Below are 19,452 nucleotides of genomic sequence, written 5' to 3'. Positions count from 1 at the left end.
GTTTGACTCGGCTCGTTCACCACTCTTGTTGCTCACGGTGTTGCCGTGGGCAACTGCCCCATTTCCCTTAGCTTTTGTGTACCCTTGTCTGTTTGTCTGTCATGCACTTATTGAGCGTAGGGACCGTCGCTCAGTTGTACCCCGTCGCCTAGGGCGGTCGTTGCAAGTAGGCAGGGACTGAGTGGCGGGTAGATTAGGGCTCACTTGTCTGTTTCCCCACCCCTATCATTACATAATCACAAGCCCACATACCTAGTCTACCCTGGTCCCTCACACTACTATGGACCCCCTTGAGACCCTGGCTCAGCAAATGCAGGGGCTCTCCCTACAGGTCCAGGCCCTGGCTCAGAGGGTCAACCAGCCTGATGCTACCATGGTAGTGCCCCTCACCTCACCTCTTGAACCCCACCTCAAGTTGCCTGACCGTCTCTCAGGGGACCGGAAGACTTTTCTCTCCTTTCGGGAGAGTTGTAGGCTCTATTTTCGCTTAAAGCCCCACTCCTCAGGTTCTGAGAGCCAGCGGGTGGGTATAATAATGTCCCGGCTCCAGGCAGGGCCCCAAGAATGGGCCTTCTCCTTGGCTCCTGACGCCCCTGAACTTTCCTCCGTTGATCTTTTCTTTTCTGCTCTCGGACTCATTTATGACGAGACTGACAGGACTGCCTTTGCCGAGAGTCAGCTGGTGACCTTACGTCAGGGTAAGAGACCTGTTGAGGAGTATTGCTCTGACTTTAGGAAGTGGTGCGTATCTTCTCGGTGGAATGACCCTGCCTTAAGGTGCCAGTTTAGGTTGGGTTTGTCGAACGCCCTGAAAGACCTGCTAGTTAGCTATCCCTCTTCTGACTCCCTAGACCAGGTTATGGCTTTAGCTGTACGACTTGACCGACGTCTCAGGGAACGACAACTTGAACGTTTTTGTGTTTTCCCCTCTGACTCCCCCATGATGCCTCCCGAGGTTCCGTTGCTTCCACGGAAGACTCGGAGGTACCTATGCAACTCGGGGTCTCCGTGTCCCCCCGACAATGTAGAGAGTTCCGCAGGAAGAATGGTCTCTGCTTCTATTGTGGGGATGACAAGCATCAAGTGAACACCTGTCCTAGGCGTAAGAATAAGCAGCCGGAAAACTTCCGCGCCTAAGTGATCATCGGGGAGGTCACTTGGGCGCACAGGTATTTCCAGTAAATATGAAACGTAATAAAATCTTGCTTCCCTTTCAGGTCTCTTTTGGTGGTAGGTCTGCTACCGGCAGTGCCTTCGTGGATTCAGGGTCTTCTGCTAATATCATGTCTGTGGAATTTGCTATGTCTCTAGCTATGCCTTTGATTGATTTGCCTAAACCTGTCCCGGTAGTGGGTATCGACTCCACTCCTCTTGCTAATGGTTATTTTACACAGCATACCCCTGTTTTTGAACTCCTTGTTGGCTCCATGCATTTGGAGCAGTGCTCTATACTGTTGATGCAGGGATTATCGTCCGATTTGGTTTTAGGCCTTCCCTGGTTGCAGTTGCATAATCCCACGTTTGACTGGAATATTGGGGATCTTACCAAATGGGGTAATGAATGCTTGACGTCATGTTTTTCTGTTAATTCTATTTCTCCCCCTGAGGAGGTGAACACGCTGCCTGAGTTTGTTCAGGACTTCGCTGATGTTTTCTCTAAGGAGGCCTCCGAAGTGTTACCTCCTCATAGGGAATATGATTGCGCTATCGATTTGGTACCAGGAGCTAAGCTCCCTAAGGGTAGGATATTTAATCTCTCTTGTGAAGCCATGAGAGAGTATATCCAGGAATGCCTGGCCAAGGGTTACATTCGCCCCTCTACTTCTCCGGTAGGTGCTGGCTTCTTCTTCGTAGGGAAGAAGGATGGTGGTCTTAGGCCATGCATTGACTACCGTAACTTGAATAAGGTCACTGTAAGGAACCAGTATCCCCTTCCTTTGATTCCTGATCTCTTTAATCACGTTCAGGGGGCCCAATGGTTCTCTAAGTTTGATCTACGGGGGGCGTATAACCTTATCCGCATCAAAGAGGGGGATGAGTGGAAGACTGCGTTTAACATGCCCGAAGGTCATTTCGAATACCTCGTCATGCCCTTTGGGTTGTGTAATGCTCCCGTGGTCTTCCAGAATTTCATAAATTAGATTTTAAGAGATTACCTGGGGGTATTTCTTGTAGTGTACCTTGATGACATACTTGTGTTTTCCAAGGACTGGTCCTCCCACATTGAGCATGTCAGGAAGGTGCTCCAGGCCCTTCGGGAAAACTAACTGTTTGCTAAGACCGAAAAATGTGTGTTTGGGGTGCAGGAGATACCATTTTTGGGTCAAATCCTCACTCCTCATGAATTCCGCATGGGCCCCGCCAAGGTCCAGGTTGTGGCGGAATGGGTCCAACCTGCCTCCCTGAAGGCGTTACAGTGCTTCTTGGGGTTCGCTAATTATTACAGGAGATTTATTGCTAACTTCTCGGTCATCGCTAAGCCTCTTACGGACCTCACTCGCAAAGGTGCTGATCTCCTCCACTGGCCTCCTGAGTCTGTCCAGGCTTTTGAGGTCCTTAAGAAGTGCTTTATCTCGGCCCCGGTGCTGGTTCAGCACAACCAAATGGAGCCATTTATCGTGGAGGTTGACGCGTCCGAGGTGGGAGTGGGGGCTGTCTTGTCCCAGGGTACCAGGTCCCTCACCCATCTCCGCCCCTGTGCCTACTTCTCCAGGAAGTTTTCGCCCACTGAGAGTAACTATGATATTGGCAACCGTGAACTCTTAGCCATTAAATGGGCATTTGAAGAGTGGCGCCACTTCCTGGAGGGGGCTAGGCACCAGGTAACGGTCCTTACCGACCACAAGAATCTGGTTTTCCTAGAATCTGCCCGGAGGCTAAACCCGAGACAAGCTCGATGGGCGTTATTTTTTATCAGATTCAACTTTTTGGTTACCTATAGGGCTGGGTCTAAAAATATTAAGGCTGATGCACTGTCGCATAGCTTCATGGCCAGCCCTCCTTCGGAGGAAGATCCTGCTTGTATTTTGCCTCCAGGTATAATCATTTCCTCGATTGATTCTGATTTGGTCTCTGAAATTGCGGCTGATCAAGGTTCAGCTCCCGGGAACCTTCCTGAGAACAATTTGTTTGTTCCCCTGCAATTCCGGCTAAGGGTACTTAGGGAAAATCAAGACTCTGCACTATCTGGTCATCCAGGCATCCTGGGTACCAAGCACCTCATTGCCAGAAACTATTGGTGGCCTGGGTTGCCTAAAGACATTAAGGCCTACGTCACCGCTTGTGAGGTTTGTGCTAGGTCCAAGACTCTCAGGTCCCGACCAGCGGGCTTACTACGTTCTTTGCCCATTCCCCAGAGACCTTGGACCCATATCTCCATGGATTTTATCACCGATTTGCCTCCATCTCAAGGCAAGTCGTGGTGTGGGTTGTAGTAGACCGCTTCAGTAAGATGTGAAACTTTGTGCCCCTCAAGAAACTACCCAATGCTAAGACGCTAGCTACCTTGTTTGTCAAACACATCCTGCGTCTCCATGGGTTCTCTGTCCATATTGTTTCTGACAGAGGGGTACAATTTGTTTCATTGTTTTGGAGAGCCTTCTGTAAAAAGTTGGAGATTGATCTGTCCTTCTCCTCTGCCTTCCATCCTGAAACCAATGGCCAAACTGAGAGGACTAATCAGTCTCTAGAACAATATTTAAGGTGTTTTATCTCTGACTGTTGATTGGGTCTCATTTATTCCCCTCGCCGAATTTTCCCTTAATAACCGGCTCAGTAACTCGTCAGGGGTCTCCCCCTTTTTCTGTAATTTTGGGTTTAATCCACGGTTCTCCTCCGTTTCACCTGGTAGTTCCAACAATCCCGAGGTAGAGGTCGTTCATCGGGAACTGTGCACAGTCTGGGCCCAGGTTCAGAAGAACCTAGAGGCGTCCCAGAGCATACAAAAAACTCAGGCAGATAGAAGACGTTCTACTAACCCCTTGTTTATGGTCGGGGATCTGGTGTGGCTATCGTCAAAGAACTTGCGCCTTAAAGTCCCGTCCAAGAAGTTTGCTCCCCGGTTTATAGGGCCGTACAAGGTCATTGAAGTCCTCAATCCTGTCTCCTTCCGACTGGAGTTGCCCCCATATTTTCGGGTACACGACGTGTTTCATGCCTCCCTCCTTAAACGCTGCTCCCCGTCCTTGGCTCCCTCGAGGAAACCTCCTGTCACCATTCTCACCCCTGAGGGGTTGGAATTCGAGGTGGCCAAGATTGTGGACAGCAAGATGGTCCAAGGCTCCCTCCAGTACCTGGTCCATTGGAGAGGATATGGGCCTGAGGAGAGGACTTGGGTACCCGCCCGGGATGTTCACGCTGGGGTATTGGTCAGGAGGTTCCACCTTAGTTTCCCCAATAAACCAGGTCCACCTAGAAAGGGTCCGGTGGCCCCTCATAAAAGGGGGGGTACTGTAAAGGATCTGCCAGGCACAGCTTCTGTGTCAACGCCCATAGGTAATCAGTCTGCACCTGCTTCTATGTCTGTGAGACTGACTCCATCTTCCACCACTCAGGATAGCAGGCTTAGGAGTGGGAGAGCATATCACAGCCTGGCCAGACGGAGCTAGCTCCCGCCCTCTGTCTATTTATACCTGCCTTTCCTGTTCCTCCTCGTTTGGTTTCCTGGCCCTGCTGCAGCTTCTGAACTATTTGACCCTGCTTCATATTTACTCTGGCTTACTGACTACTCTCCTGCTCTGCGTTTGGTACCTCGTACACTCCTGGTTTGACTCGGCACGTTCACCACTCTTGTTGCTCACGGTGTTGCCGTGGGCAACTGCCCCATTTCCCTTAGCTTCTGTGTACCCTTGTCTGTTTGTCTGCCATGCACTTATTGAGCGTAGGGACCGTCGCCCAGTTGTACCCCGTCGCCTAGGGCGGGTCGTTGCAAGTAGGCAGGGACTGAGTGGCGGGTAGATTAGGGCTCACTTGTCTGTTTCCCCACCCCTATCATTACACTCAGAAGTAATTGCACAAATTAACATTACCATAAATCAAATGGGTTTTTTAATACTTTGTAGAGAATCCTTTGCAGGCAATGACTGCCTGAAGTTTGGATCCCATGGACATCACCAAACACTGGGTTTCCTCCTTTGTGATGCTTTGCCAGGCCTTTACTGGAGCTGTCTTCAGTTGTTGCTTGTTTGTGGGTCTTTCTGCCTTAAGTTTTGTCTTAAGCAAGTGATATCCAGCTCGATCGGGTTGAGATATGGTGATTGACTTGGTCATTGCAAAATATTCCACTTCTTTGCCTTAAAAAACTCCTGGGTTGCTTTCGCAGTATGTTTTGGGTCATTGTCTATCTGTACTGTGAAGCGACGTCCAATCAACCTTGCTGCATTTGGTTGAATCTGAGCAGAAAGTATATCCCTGAACACTTCGGAATTTATCCGGCTGCTTCTGTCTTCAGTCACATCATCAATAAACACTAGTGACCCAGTGCCTTTGGCAGCCATGCATGCCCATGCCATCACACTGCCTCCACCATGTTTTACAGAGGATCTGGTGTGCTTTGGATCATGAGCCGTTTCAAGCCTTCTCCATACTTTCTTCCTCACATCCTTCTGGTACAGGTTGATCTTAGTTTCATCTGTCCAAAGAATGCTGTTCCAGAACTGGGCTGGCTTCTTTACATGATGTTTGGCAAAGTCTAATCTGGCCTTTCTATTTTGGAGTCTGATTAATGGTTTGCACCTTGTAGTGAACCCTTTGTATTTGCTCTCATGAAGTCTTCTCTTTATGGTAGACTTAGAGTCTAGGTTTTTCTTCACAATGGAAAGGATTCTGCGATCATCCACCAATGTTGTCTTCCGTGGATGTCCAGGCTTTTTGGAATTCACAAGATCACCGGTGTGCTCTTTTTTTTTTCTTTCAAGAATGTACCAAATTGTTGATTTGGCCACTCCTAACATTTGTGCTATCTCTCTGATTGATTTCTGCATTTTTTTAGCCTTACGATGGTCTGTTTCACTTGCATTGAGAGCTCCTTTGACCTCATGTTGCGGGTTCACAGCACCAAATGCAAATGTCACACCTGGAATCAACTCCAGACCTTTTACCTGCTTAATTGATGATGGATTAATGAGTGAATAGCCCATGCAGCCCATTAAATAGCTTTTGAGATAATTGTCCAATTACCTTTGGTCCCTTGAAAAAGAGGCAGCTACAAATTAAAGAGCTGTAATTTCTAAACTCTTCCTCAAATTAGGATGTGAATACCCTCAAATTAAAGCTGAGAGCCCATATTGATTATATAACTGTATATTCAATATGTTTTGTTAAACAGCTAAAATGCCAAAACTTGTGTCACTGTCCCAATAATTCTGGACCTAAGTGTATTAAACACAGGTGGCCGACTGATAATGGCAGGAAGAGGTATATAATGTATTAAAAGGAGATATTTACTGACCTCCATCTATGACCAATGAAACACTGACAATGAGTAGGAATAAAAACAAATATTTACTTACATCCATAATTTGCAAGGAATTAAACCAGATATTGCCTCTTATGGTGTTTGCCATTTTTAAAGAACATACGATATAAACAATAATATACAGTGAGGTGAATAGAGAGTTAAGATGAAAAGGGAGACAAGAGTTTGGAAGGACATATGCGGCATCAGGCATGGAAGCAGAGACAGCAAGATACTCCTAGCCGTGCAAAGCAAAGCATGCAGAGCACGAGGAGTCACATGGAAACCAGTACCTGATGTACACTAGGACGTCTCAGCCCACCAGCACCAGAGTGTTCCCATTATAACAATAAGTCCTAGGAGGGGAAGGGAGAGAACAGGAGGGTCAGATCCACAGGGGGCCTGAGAGACGAAGAGGAGGGAGAAAAAAGCAGGAGAGAAAAAGAGTAAGAAGAGATCGATGAATGGTAAAATGTGGAAGAGAATCCAGAATGTAATGCAAAATAAAATCGACAGTAATATGAGTTGTATTGAATGAGAATGATTATTTCATACCAAATAAAAAATATATCAAGGCCAAATAATAAATGAAAGCATATGATTGTGTATCATACAATATAGGAACATAGTTTCAAGAAGAAGAAGAATGGAACAGAAAAGTAATGCGCAATAGAAGAGACAGAAGCCAGTAAGGATGGTATACATCGGAGTGATCGGTCCAACCACAGAGAATTTAACATCACATCATATGGACGCAAACAGAGATTGATGTATAAACATTTAATGAACACAATTGGTAACGGCCCATAGCAAAGGAAAATTGATGAAGCCGGTCAGAAAGTTAGCATTTGTACATTGTTTGAATATGTGAGTAATAAATGCAGTGAAGGAAAGCAAGTTCCGCCAAAAAATCATGTAAAGAATTGTTTATAGATGGTAAATTCCAACAGGAACGGGCAGACGGTTCATTGGACAAAAACATTGTGAAAGAGGCATGAGGCACATTGACGTACAAAAGAAGTGACATTTTTTTGGATGATGAGAATAATGGACAGAGTAATGTAAAGTCAGGAGAGTCAAGAGTAGAACATAGGTAATAGGAATTATAAATAGTGAAAAAGCAGCCAGATTAGATATGAGAAGAGAAAGGAAGAATAAAGAGAATGAGATAGGAAGAGAGAGAAATAGAAATATGGAGAGAAAAAGAGAAATACATTGGTTACACAGGTGTCAGTAGAAAGGTAAGTCTGCGAAATGTAATCATTAAATCCAAAATAATATTCAGAGTTGACTTTTTGCTATTAGATGTCAAATAATAAGCAACAAATAAAACATCATTGTATATGAGATGTCGACTTAGTGGTCAGCAAAGCCATTACAATGGGCTTCTTTTTATCCATTAGGAGTTTTCAATATACTATTGTAGGTTTCTTACTCTGTCGGAGTAGCTACATATTTAGCGAGAACTACACTCCTACACACGGTAGGAGTTTTCCACCATAAAAAATATATCTTCTGTTACAAAAATACTTAGAGAGTATTTCCACCCAAATTTATTAAATAGTATATATTTGTAAATCAGAAATTAGAACAGTTGCCATATTCAATGTTCATTATGTTTGTTTTACTTACTGAGATATTGACATTCTTTTATTCACTGTCATCAGACATTTTTAGAAAAGAGATAACAGGAAGTGCAGCCATATTGCTATTGATTATACATGCTGACGAAGTAACAAGTGGCAACGTTTATTACCAGGTTGCACTTCCAGTTGGCCTGATACTGCATATGTTATAAATTAATGTACTAGTGAAACCCGCAACTTAGAAATGCTTAATCATTGGGTTCCAAAAGCAAAGAAAGTTAAAAGGATTCACTGCCCCGAGCCAACCTGATTGGAGAAAAATAACTTGTATATAGAACTGATAATGATCACCTTCACCATACAACAGGGACGGATGACACCAAAAACCTACAATTTGTAGACTTGAAATAGACAAAAATAGAAATAGTCATTGACCTGTCAAAAAATTAGGCATGATTTAGAGATCTGAAATAGAGTAGGAGAGGAGGGGTGATAACCAGCTGAGAAAGAAGTCTATGGATAGTCCTTCAGAGAATTAGCAATGCGTGTCCTGCTGCTTGGGCCATTTTGCTTGGGAGAAGTGGACTATCCTATATACATGATTGTTTACCTCTACATTTGGGGACTGTATAACAACTTCCTTGCTTATTTTCTGTGCTTATTCTTTCCCCTTTCTTTTCTTGACATTTGATGTCATGCTAATGTTTTCATTTCACTTTTTAAGGGGCTGATTATTCTTTTTGCAATCTCCACTGAATTATGAATGAAGTATTGAGTCTGTATAATGTATATTTTGACCAGTAATGTAAGTCCTGGACATTTATCTTTAATACTTTATTTTTTAGGAAGTTTATATCTGGGCATTGCAGAATGTAATGGAGTATTATTCCTATGGAAACTAGTTACTCAAACATTCTGCATTGGCTGGTCTTTATACATTTTTAGTACTCAGTATTACTGTGTATTTCTAGTAAAGTATTTTACAGTAACTACTATTCCATATCCAAGGACCAATGATGCTATCCCACTCAATGAAGATTTATTATATCAATATGTTACAGATGTGATGAGTTTACATAATAAATCATCATGGAACGGGATGTTCTGTCATTGGATATGGAATACTTATAGTAAGATCTGCACTGCCTTGTGCTCGAATCTTGTGTCTACCTTTTAACGGGTACATTCTATCGGGGAGATACACATTACTATTGGGAAATTTGAAACCTTCTTTTCCCCTTGGTACGGTAATTGTAAACAGCTCTCCTCAAGGAAACCTTGAATTTAGAATAAGAAAATGACGTATTAATTTTATTAGTGCTACAAGACAGCTCTTTAAAACCTTCCATACAGTTGTATCATTCTGTCAATTCACACTAAGATAGATAAAATAGTAAAAGTACAGGTTTTCAAAGCGCTGCAGATCCAAGTAGATATGGTCACTGGTAGAGATGAGCGAACTTATGAGAAGTTCGGTTCGGCTGGTTCGCCGAATTTCACTAAAAAGTTTGATTCGGACCGAACTAGTTCTGACCGAACCTGTAATTTCCGTGCGCCGAGCATGGTACTGTCCAGGGTGCTGAAAGAGTTTATGGGCTGCACTAACTCTTTCAGCAACCTTGACAGTACCATGCTCGGCGCGCGGAAAATACTATTTTAATGTAATAAAAAAAATAAAATAATACGTTCATACTTACATTCCTCCTGTCCGGCCTCCAGCGATGACGTTTCATCCATGTCGCCGCTGCAGCCAATCACAGGCTGTAGTGGCGGTCACGCACGTCAGGATGACGTCAGAAGGCCGGCCTCCAGGGATGACGCTTCATCCCACGTGACCGCCTCTGCAGCCAATCACAGGCTGCAGCGGCCTCTGCAGCCAATCACAGGCTGCAGCGGCCTCTGCAGCCAATCACAGGCTGCAGCGGCCTCTGCAGCCAACCACAGGCTGCAGCGGCCTCTGCAGCCAATCACAGGCTGCAGCGTCAGGAAAGAAGGTCGGACTGGAGGAAGAAGAGGGACTCGTCAGCAAGACAACGACCGGGTACGTATGAAATGCTTTTTATTTTATTTTTAATCAGCAGCCTCTTTTCTCTATCAGTGATTGATAGAGACAAGTGGCTGCCGATTAGTATAATATTTTTGTAATGTTTTTTCTGCCCGCCCGGGTTCGGTCAAAACGTGTTCGGCCGAACCCGGTGAAGTTCGGATTCGCTGCGAACCGAACTTTTCGCGATGTTTGGACCGAAACCGGGTTCGGTTGTCCCGGTTCGCTCATCTCTAGTCACTGGTGTAGTTAAAAGTGTTTTATTCTGGTAATACGCTTTGCGGCTCCAAACCAGAGCCTTCAACAGGTACCAAAAATCATGGTTAGGAAAAAGAATAAGAATAAGATAAAATGCAATAGTTTCCTGGTAAGCATGGTATAATAGTCACAGAGCGGGGTGCCTGTGCTCCGTGAGCACCATTAAATAGCCGATAGCCTTAAATGTTTTCTATGTTTGGCCGAGCAGCAAAGCAAATAAATGATGGGGCAGGGACTGTAACCCACGATCCGTGTCCCCACATCGTCGTCAGCGGTGCGTGGTAAATGTCGGAGTATAGATCGACAGAGTTGGTTGCCACAGCAACTAGACGCTTAGGGTTAAGCATTTTTTCACGCACTTTTTTCTTCTCACTTTCTGAGTATAAATGTGAAGCCTCTCTTATCCTTCTGTACTGTTGCTTGTACCTGATGAAGGCTCCGGTCCGGAGCCACAACGAGTAGTATCTGAATAAAGCACCAGTGACCATATTTACTTGGATCTGTAGCGCTTTGAAAACCTGTACTTTTACTATTTTATCTATATACTTCTACGGACGTACTGCCAGCAGTGTCGTACTGGCCCTTTAGAGGACCAGAGCAGCCTATGGTGGGCCCAGGCTCTGACACAGTAATGTTAAATGTCCAACAGAAGACAACTCCATTTGGAGCTCTATGGAGCCAATCACTTGCCTCTATTTCTTATGGGATGATTCACAAATTAGCTATTAGATCTTATTGATGATATGTCCTGTGTGTACAACGATAACAACAAGGACTGTGATAAAATTAAAAGTGGACATGTACATGTTCCATACAGATGGAGTGTGGTCCCTCAGAATCATCAGCTCTGGTAGGCCCAAGGAACCCCAGTCCGACACTGACTGCCAGTACAGATCCGGAACAGGTCGAGCAGCAGCATTCATCCGCTTTTCATTTTTATTGTGTCTGACTGGCACAATTACATTAGGTGAGCGCTCACCTAACAGTTTGCCTCCTATTGATATACCCTTCACGCACAGTATTATGATATGGAGGACTGTGTCTTTTTTCTCTTTTAGTCTCCAGTTCACTCTAAGAGACATCACAAATACTGCCATTACCTCATGACAGGACTAACTTGATTCTAATTTAAAGTAAGATAAGGACAAGTTTAAGTGGCTTTGTAGAACAGAGGGCGTTTTGTGTATTTATCTATTAAACCCCTATAGAACCACTTTGACATCTAATGTTCACATATATTGTAACGTATATGGTCACGGACCGTCGTCCTGGCTTACCCTCTGGCGGCCATGGTCTGGACACTGTCTCCCGCAGGAAAGCGCGCGCCCGCGCGTGCACAGCCTTAAAGGCCCAGAATGCGCACATTTGCAGAATAGCTGCAATTAGCCTGGAATGCTTTTGGACTATAAAAGGGGCTCTGCCCTCTCGATCTTTGCCTGAGCGTTGTTGTGTTACCTTAAGTTTGTCCTAGTGTTTTCCAGTTCCCAGTGTTTCCCGTTCCTGCTGCCTGTACCCTGTGTCCCGTGCTACCGTGCCTCTGTGCCTTCAAGTCTTGGAGTCATGTTGTGCCTTCCGCTGCATCTATTGTGTCGCACCCCGCCGGGTGTCTGTCTACTGTCGGAGCCTCATCTTAGCCTGAATCCATCGCTACTGTCTACATTGCCTCAGGTACCCTTTCAGAAATATAGACATTGTATTATACCTGTTTGGCTAGCTGATATCCCGCTACGTGGTACAGCCCAGTGGGTCCACACCCCACGCCATTACATATATGTTCATTTATATACTGTACATGTTCTATACCTGGTTAATTAAAACATACTGTTAAATTCTTATTTTGTGTTTACTGTGGTTAATATCACTCAATTTGAAATTAGGAAATTTATACCATGAAAATGCTCAAATCACACATACAAGAACGATAACTGATGTCCATTTACATAATTTTACTATGATAACTTTAACATTATTTCTTTAGAAAGGCCAGTATACAAATATGCAGCAGCAGCAGCCATATAGTGAAGCAGTTACCCTTTTTACCTTATCTTTGCTGGGAGGTAAAAAAAATTATTATAACCAGAGAAAATTAAATAAATTAAACATAGGACATGTTTTTAAGATTTGTGTTTTTCTTTGGACTCAGTCACATACAAAATATGTCATCTTGATAAATGAAGAAATTATCTTAGCTGATGCTGTCCAGAGGACAAGTGAATGGTATTCAAAGAAAATAAATTAAGTGAAATGTTTATCAGCACTCGGGTTCCCAAACCAGATTCATGGCATACTCTCTTATATTCTTACCACTCTCTTTGATTCCAACAGGGTGACGAAATTATGTAGAACGAAGAAAGGACACTAATACCTACTCACACTGTATGAAACAATAGTAGTAGTAAAAGAAACACCATGTTGTGATTACACACACACACACACACACACACACACACACACACACACACACACACACACACACACCCTAAGGGTATCTTCACACGGCCCATTTTCGGACGTTTTTCGGGCCGTAAATGCCCAAAAAACAGCCGAAAAATTGGAAGCAGAACGCCTCCAAACATCTGCCCATTGATTTCAATGGGAAAAACGGTGTTCCGTTCTGACGGGCCGTATTTTTATGTGGACATTTTGAAAAACGGCTGCGAAAAAGAAGTGCAGGTCACTTCTTGGGACGTTTTTTGAGCCGTTTTTCATAGACTCTATTGAAAAAAGCTCCAACAACAGCCGTAAAAAAAACGCTGCGAAAAACACTGCGAAAATCGCGAGTGGCTTAAAAAATGTCTGAAAATGAGAGGCTGTTTTCCCTTGAAAACAGTTCCGTATTTTCAGACAGTTTTTGAGTTTGTGTGTGCACATACCCTGAGGGTATGTGCACACGCTGAATAAAAAACTTCTGAAAATACGGAACTGTTTTCAGAGAAAACAGCCTCTCATTTTCAGGTGTTTTTGAAGCTAAGGGTATGTGCACACACACTAATTACGTCCGTAATTGACGGACGTATTTCAGCCACAAGTACCGGACCGAACACAGTGCAGGGAGCCGGGTTCCTAGCATCATAGTTATGTACGACGCTAGGAGTCTCTGCCTCTCTGCCGGACAACTGTCCCGTACTGTAATCATGTTTTCAGTACGGGACAGTTGTCCTGCAGCGAGGCAGGGACTCCTAGCATCGTACATAAGTATGATGCTAGGAGCCCAGCTCCCTGCACTGTGTTCGGTCCGGTACTTGCGGCCGAAATACGTCCGTCAATTACGGACGTAATTAGTGTGTGTGCACATACCCTTAAAATGAAGCTTCTTTTAATATAGAGCTTCTTTTGAGGCGTTTTTTTAAGGCGTTTTTCATAGTGTTCAATGGAATATCAGCTCCAAAAAATGCCTCAAGAAGTGACTTCTTTTTACGGAGCGTCTTCTTACGCCCTGTTTTTTAAAAACAGCGGCGTAAAAAGACGCCCCATATGAACTAAATACTGTTTATCCCATTGATTTCAATGGGAAGATGTTTGTAGGCGTTCAGCGTCCATTTTTTCATGCGTGTTTCAAAGCGTAAACGCCCCAAATTACGCCTGAAAACACTGCGTGTGAACATACCTTAAGGGTTATTTGGTTTTGTCAGGTTTGCTTCTCTTCTAGGGTGTGTTCACACGCAGTGTTTTCAACCGTTTTTCGGGCCGTAAACGTCCCGAAAAATTGCTGAAAAATCGGAAGCAGAACGCCTCCAAACATCTACCCATTGATTTCAATGGGAAAAACGGCGTTCTGTTCCAACAGGCCGTTTTTTACGCGGCCGTTTTAAAAAAAATGGCACGTAAAAAGACACCCAAAAAAAAGAAGTGCATGTCACTTCTTGGGACGTTTTTGGAGTCGTTTTTTATTGACTCCATAGAAAAACAGCTCCAAAAACGCCTGTAAAAAACGTAGTGAAAAAAGCGACGTGCTTAAAAAACGTCTGAATATCAGGAGCTGTTTTCCCTTGAAAACAGCTCCGTATTTTCAGACGTTTTTGAGTTTGTGTGTGCACATACCCTTAGTGTCATCTGAGTTCAACTTTAAGTCACAAGTTGGAAGGTGACTGCAGATTACTGAAGATTTCTCCAGCGACGCATACTACAGCATACCATGGTGTTCGGTGGACAGCTTACAGTGACAGTAGCTAATGATTTAAACTCTGTGGCCCATCAATTGTGGAAGATTTATCAAAACTGGTGAAAAAAAAAGCCCAAAAGATGGCAGCAACCAATCAGATTCCAGATCATTTTTAAGAGACCCTTTTGAAAGTTAAAGACGCAATCTGATTGGTTGCTATGTCCCACTTTTCCTTTGCACTAGTTTTGAAAAAATCTCCCCAATGTCTTCCCTGTTGGACCCGTCCCTTGAACCATTTCCATAGCACACAAGCAAAAATAATTGTACTTACCAGTCTAGATACGATCTTCCCTATTCAGGCAGATGGAAATTCTAGTAGCTTTTTAGCAATACACACCACTAGCACTTTTGGAGCATAGAAGGTCAAGATGCTGGTCTCCACAACAGTTTGGAGGCCGAGCATGGTCACCTCTTTCTGGCAAAATCACTCTGGCAGTCCTTAACAGGTTCATTCCTTGCACAGATTATGGGGAAACTAAAGAACTTCCTGATGAATTAATACAATGGAGAATTCCATAGAAAGTAAAATGCCATTAGTTAAGATTCACAGTTCTTTGCATAGTAGTTTTGCAGTGTCACACTATAGATAGAGTAAGGTGACTTTGCAGCATAGCACATTGAACATAGAACTTTGATCAGTGAACCAGGATACACGTAGAATGACAAAACTACACGGATACTACATTCACACAGTTAGAGCTAGGAGTAGCAAACATTGTACACTAAGGGCCCTTTTACACGGGGCAATAATCGGGCAAATGAGTATTCGCAGAATGCTCATTCCCCATCATTGCCCTGTGTAAACAGGGCAACGAACAGCCGTTGCAGGATTTGTCGTTGTCGGCAGCACATTTCCCCGTGTAAACAGGGTGACGTTCTGCCGACATGATAATAATGTATGGGGACGAGCGTAGTTATGAGTGCTCGTCCCCATACATAGCTATTTGTGAAAGGAGCAATCGAGTGCCGATCAACGAGCTGTCTCGTTAACCGGCCCTCGTTGTTATGGCCAAAATGGGCCGATGTAAAAAAAGGACCTTAACTGCTAATCAAGTCAGTAATTTAAAAGGGTTAAATAAAATGAGGAAAATTTTCTTTTTTTTTAAAAAAAAAAACAGCACCACCGTTGTCCCTTAGCTCTGCCCTTTATCAAGAGTGGCACTGTTTTTTTGGGATGTTGTAGAAAAAGAAACATTAGAGTTACCTGCAAGCCACTCTCCTTCAGCCTATGGATCTCCTCTCTGCACAACCTCAGCTCCTCCTGTAACTTGTCCTGCTCCTCCTGGCTGAGACGGTGACGTTGTTGCAGTTCTTCAATCTCAGAGAGGAGACCAGCACACTGCAAGAATAAGCAACAAGTTTAATGGACCAGGTAGTCAGTGTGGTGAGTGACCAAACATGACTAAGGAACTAAGAAGAAATATGAACTATGTATTATGTGAATATGATCTGAAATTTATGTTGAAATAAAATACTATATACTCTAAACATTTGTAGATTAACACAATTCCTCACATCTAACTTGCTCCTTCACCCTCTTCAGTCTAGGTTCTAAGGGTATGTGCACACACACTAATTACGTCCGTAATTGACGGACGTATTTCGGCCGCAAGTCCCGGACCGAACACAGTGCAAGGAGCCAGGCTCCTAGCATCATACTTATGTACGACGCTAGGAGTCCCTGCCTTGCTGCAGGACAACTGTCCCGTAGTATAATCATGTTTACAGTACGGGACAGTTGTCCTGCAGCGAGGCAGGGACTTCTAGCATCGTACATAAGTATGATGCTAGGAGCCCGGCTCCTTGCACTGTGTTCGGTCCGGGACTTGCGGCCGAAATACGTCCGTCAATTACGGACGTAATTAGTGTGTGTGCACATACCCTTATTCTTTTTACATGCTTCTCTTTCTGCTTTCTCTATCCTCTGGATGTGACAATGTTGACCACTCTCTTGTGCACACTGTTCTAATTCTACAAATTCAGCATTTTCGAGACATTCATGGCATTGTGTTCTTCTGGTTTTCTCCTATCTCTCCTTCAAGGGTTCCTCATCCTGTGCTATACCGCTCACTGTTTATGTACTTCAAGGTTCAGTCCTTGGCCGGTACTTTTCTCAATTTACACTTCTTCCTTTTTGAAAATCCATTTCTTCTTTTAGTTTCCAATACCACCTGTATGCCAATGACACCCAGATCTACTTGTCTACTCCAAATACCTCTCCTTCTGTTCTGCCTAATGCTTCAAACTGCCGTTAAGCAATATCCTACCGGATGTGCAAGAGGTACTTGAAACTTAATCTATATAAAACTGAGCTCATAATCTTTCTTATTTCACCCTTCAAACCCCTACTTACATTAGTGAATGGTTTTGTCGTCACTTCCACCTCGAATGCTCGCTGCCTTGGTGTCACCTTTGACTCAGCTCTATACATCACCCCCACATTCCAAATATCCCAAAATCCTGCTGTCTACAATTAAGAACTATCTCAAATATATGCCCTTTTAACACTCATGGGTCCACCAAAGCTCTAATTTGTGACACAATGATTTCCCATCTTGACTACTGCAACCTCCTTCTGTCAGATCTCCGGTTAACAAGACTCTTTTCACTTCAATCTATCATGAAGACTCTTGTTAGACCCATCTATCCCTACCAGCACTCTTTAACAACTCTTCCTCTTTGCCAGTGTCTACACTAACCTCCCATCTACCTGCAAACCAAATTTAAACTGCTATGTTTTATCTTCAAATACCTACCCTATATCTTTACCCTTGTTTGCAGATATTTCTCGAACTGCCATCTCCATTTCTCTTTAGGTTTATACCTTTCCACTTTTCTGATCACCTCATTATTTCAGCAGAATTTCTTCCAGGCAACCCATTCTTTTGAACTCTTTACCCTGTCCTATTGGACTTTCCTATACCTTCAAAAAGATCAGGACCACAAAACTCACTTGTTCCATAATGCATACATATCTTTGTACTCTTACATTGTCCCTCGTTGTCTTGTCGTGGCAAGTTGGCCCACACAGTATGATTAAAATTTGCACTAACAACCTTACATTTGTAAGTATAATAAACATAGCCGTAATGCAATTTAAAATGATCTACCTTATTTACAGCATTTGGTCCTCTGAGCGCTCGCAGAGTGCTGTTGCAATGTTTTTTCGCATTGTCCCTCAACCTGTAGCCAACAACTACCAGTTCCTGAAAACACTCTTCCCCCTCACCTACTATTTTTTAGACAGTAGGCTTGTTTTGAGCATGGCTTTCTTTCCCTCTTTTATCCTTGCTCTATAAACTATAATAATAATAATACATTATCGAACATTTTCCTACAATTAAAGTCAGAAGAACACACAGTATCCTCTACTGCAGAGATCTCCAGCTATTGAAAAACTACAACACCCAGCATACCCTGAAAGCCAAAGGCTTTAATATTCTAGCCGAAAGCGGTCAGGGCATGCTGGGAATTGCAGTTTCACAACAGCTGGAGAGGGCCGAAGGTTGTGTGACACCTGCTCTACTGTTATCTGTTCTGTTTTCACCCAGCTTTACCAGCCTAGTTATGTAGTGATGCAGCCCCACATCCAAAGTGCTATATACTAGTCAGATTTGTCCTTTTAGACTAGTAAAAATAGGTAACAACCTCTATGGCAGTCATCATAATTGCAGCCATCTTAGTGGCACGCAGCTTTCACAAAAACATGAGATACACTTATGGAACTGATCAATAATTTATTTTCTTTTAATAACTAATCTGTATCAGTAATTTAATAAAATATTTTACTTGTGTTTTCATCAATTCCATGGTAATAGAATATAGATATTTACATAAAAGAGAGAGATTTTAAGAAAAAAGCTTTTCACATAGTTTGGATGTCTGAGTGTACTTGAATGTCCACAATTAATTCACCTTTTTATCAAGTTTTTTTTCACATTCCATCTATCCATATGTGCAGAGACTCTTCAGCCAACCCAATACAAAATATTTATTTTTTTATTTGGTACAGATTTTTATTTTTCTTCTAACACAATAAGATTGTTTTACTTGCATGGCAAATGTTTTCTATATGAGAGCACGTCCGAAACTTTTGCAAATAGGTTTTCATTATGAAATAATACATTAAATAAACACTCACTTCGCTCTGCGCTCTCTGCACTTTCTCTTCGGCACTCTGAAGCTGGACATGCAGTCTGTTCTTGTCCTCTTCACGGGTCATTTTATATTTCTCAAGCTCAGCCATGCTTTCTGTCTCAATAATTCCACTCAGAGCAATGATGTTTTCAACATCATACTGTGTCATGTTTGTCTCTGTCAGACTGTCAGTCTCTTCTCCATGGTCTTGCTGTTCCTCCTCTATGCCATCCCCATGATCTGTCTCCTCCACCCTAAGTAGTATTTATAATAATTTTATCACACATTTATCATAATTTAAAGGGGTTGTCCAGTCCCTAAAAATGTATGGCCTATCCTCAGGATGTAGCTGCGATTCACAGTATTACAGCCTTCTCCCATTGAAGTGAATGTGCAAAGAAGGCTGTAATACCTGTGAATCGCCGCTACATGTGTCAACGACTCACAGTGAGCAATAGAAATGAAGGGGAAACAGCTCGTACAAGTGCTGCACCCCCTTCAAAATAGCTGATTAGCGGGGGCCCGGGGAGTCCAACCCGACCTATCAGCTATTGATGGCCTATCCTGAGGATAGGCCATCAATTCTTTGCGACTGGACAATCCCTTTAATGCTAGAGGTAGTAAAGAGTTAAAATGCAACCATGTTGGTTTTATTGGACTGTTTATATAACATGCTATAGAGATACTGTACAGCTAAATTTGCCATTCCCAATAACTCTTTCTGTTCACATTGTAAGATCCCAGCAAATCATGACAACCAAGAAACTCAGCTGTGATAGATCTGTAATGGGACAGACTATGTTTATATACT

The 19,452-nt window shown here is 43.3% G+C and overlaps 1 protein-coding gene across 1 annotated transcript in view; it reads right to left on the bottom strand.

The window, feature by feature from the left end:
- The window catches only part of CCDC136 (coiled-coil domain containing 136), an 82,228-nt gene that overhangs the window by 31,603 nt on the left and 31,173 nt on the right, over positions 1-19,452 (bottom strand). Inside the window, exons 7-8 of the mRNA XM_075857553.1 lie at positions 18,646-18,895; positions 15,709-15,843 (exon numbers count right to left, since the gene is read on the bottom strand). Of these exons, the coding sequence (XP_075713668.1) occupies positions 15,709-15,843; positions 18,646-18,895 (385 nt within the window). The remainder of the gene's footprint in view (positions 1-15,708; positions 15,844-18,645; positions 18,896-19,452) is intronic.

The sequence above is a fragment of the Rhinoderma darwinii genome, chromosome 3 (assembly GCF_050947455.1).
Source record: "Rhinoderma darwinii isolate aRhiDar2 chromosome 3, aRhiDar2.hap1, whole genome shotgun sequence".
NCBI lineage: Eukaryota > Metazoa > Chordata > Amphibia > Anura > Rhinodermatidae > Rhinoderma > Rhinoderma darwinii.
The sequence above is the reverse complement of the archived record's forward strand: the minus strand, read 5'-3'. Positions and strand labels throughout refer to the sequence as shown.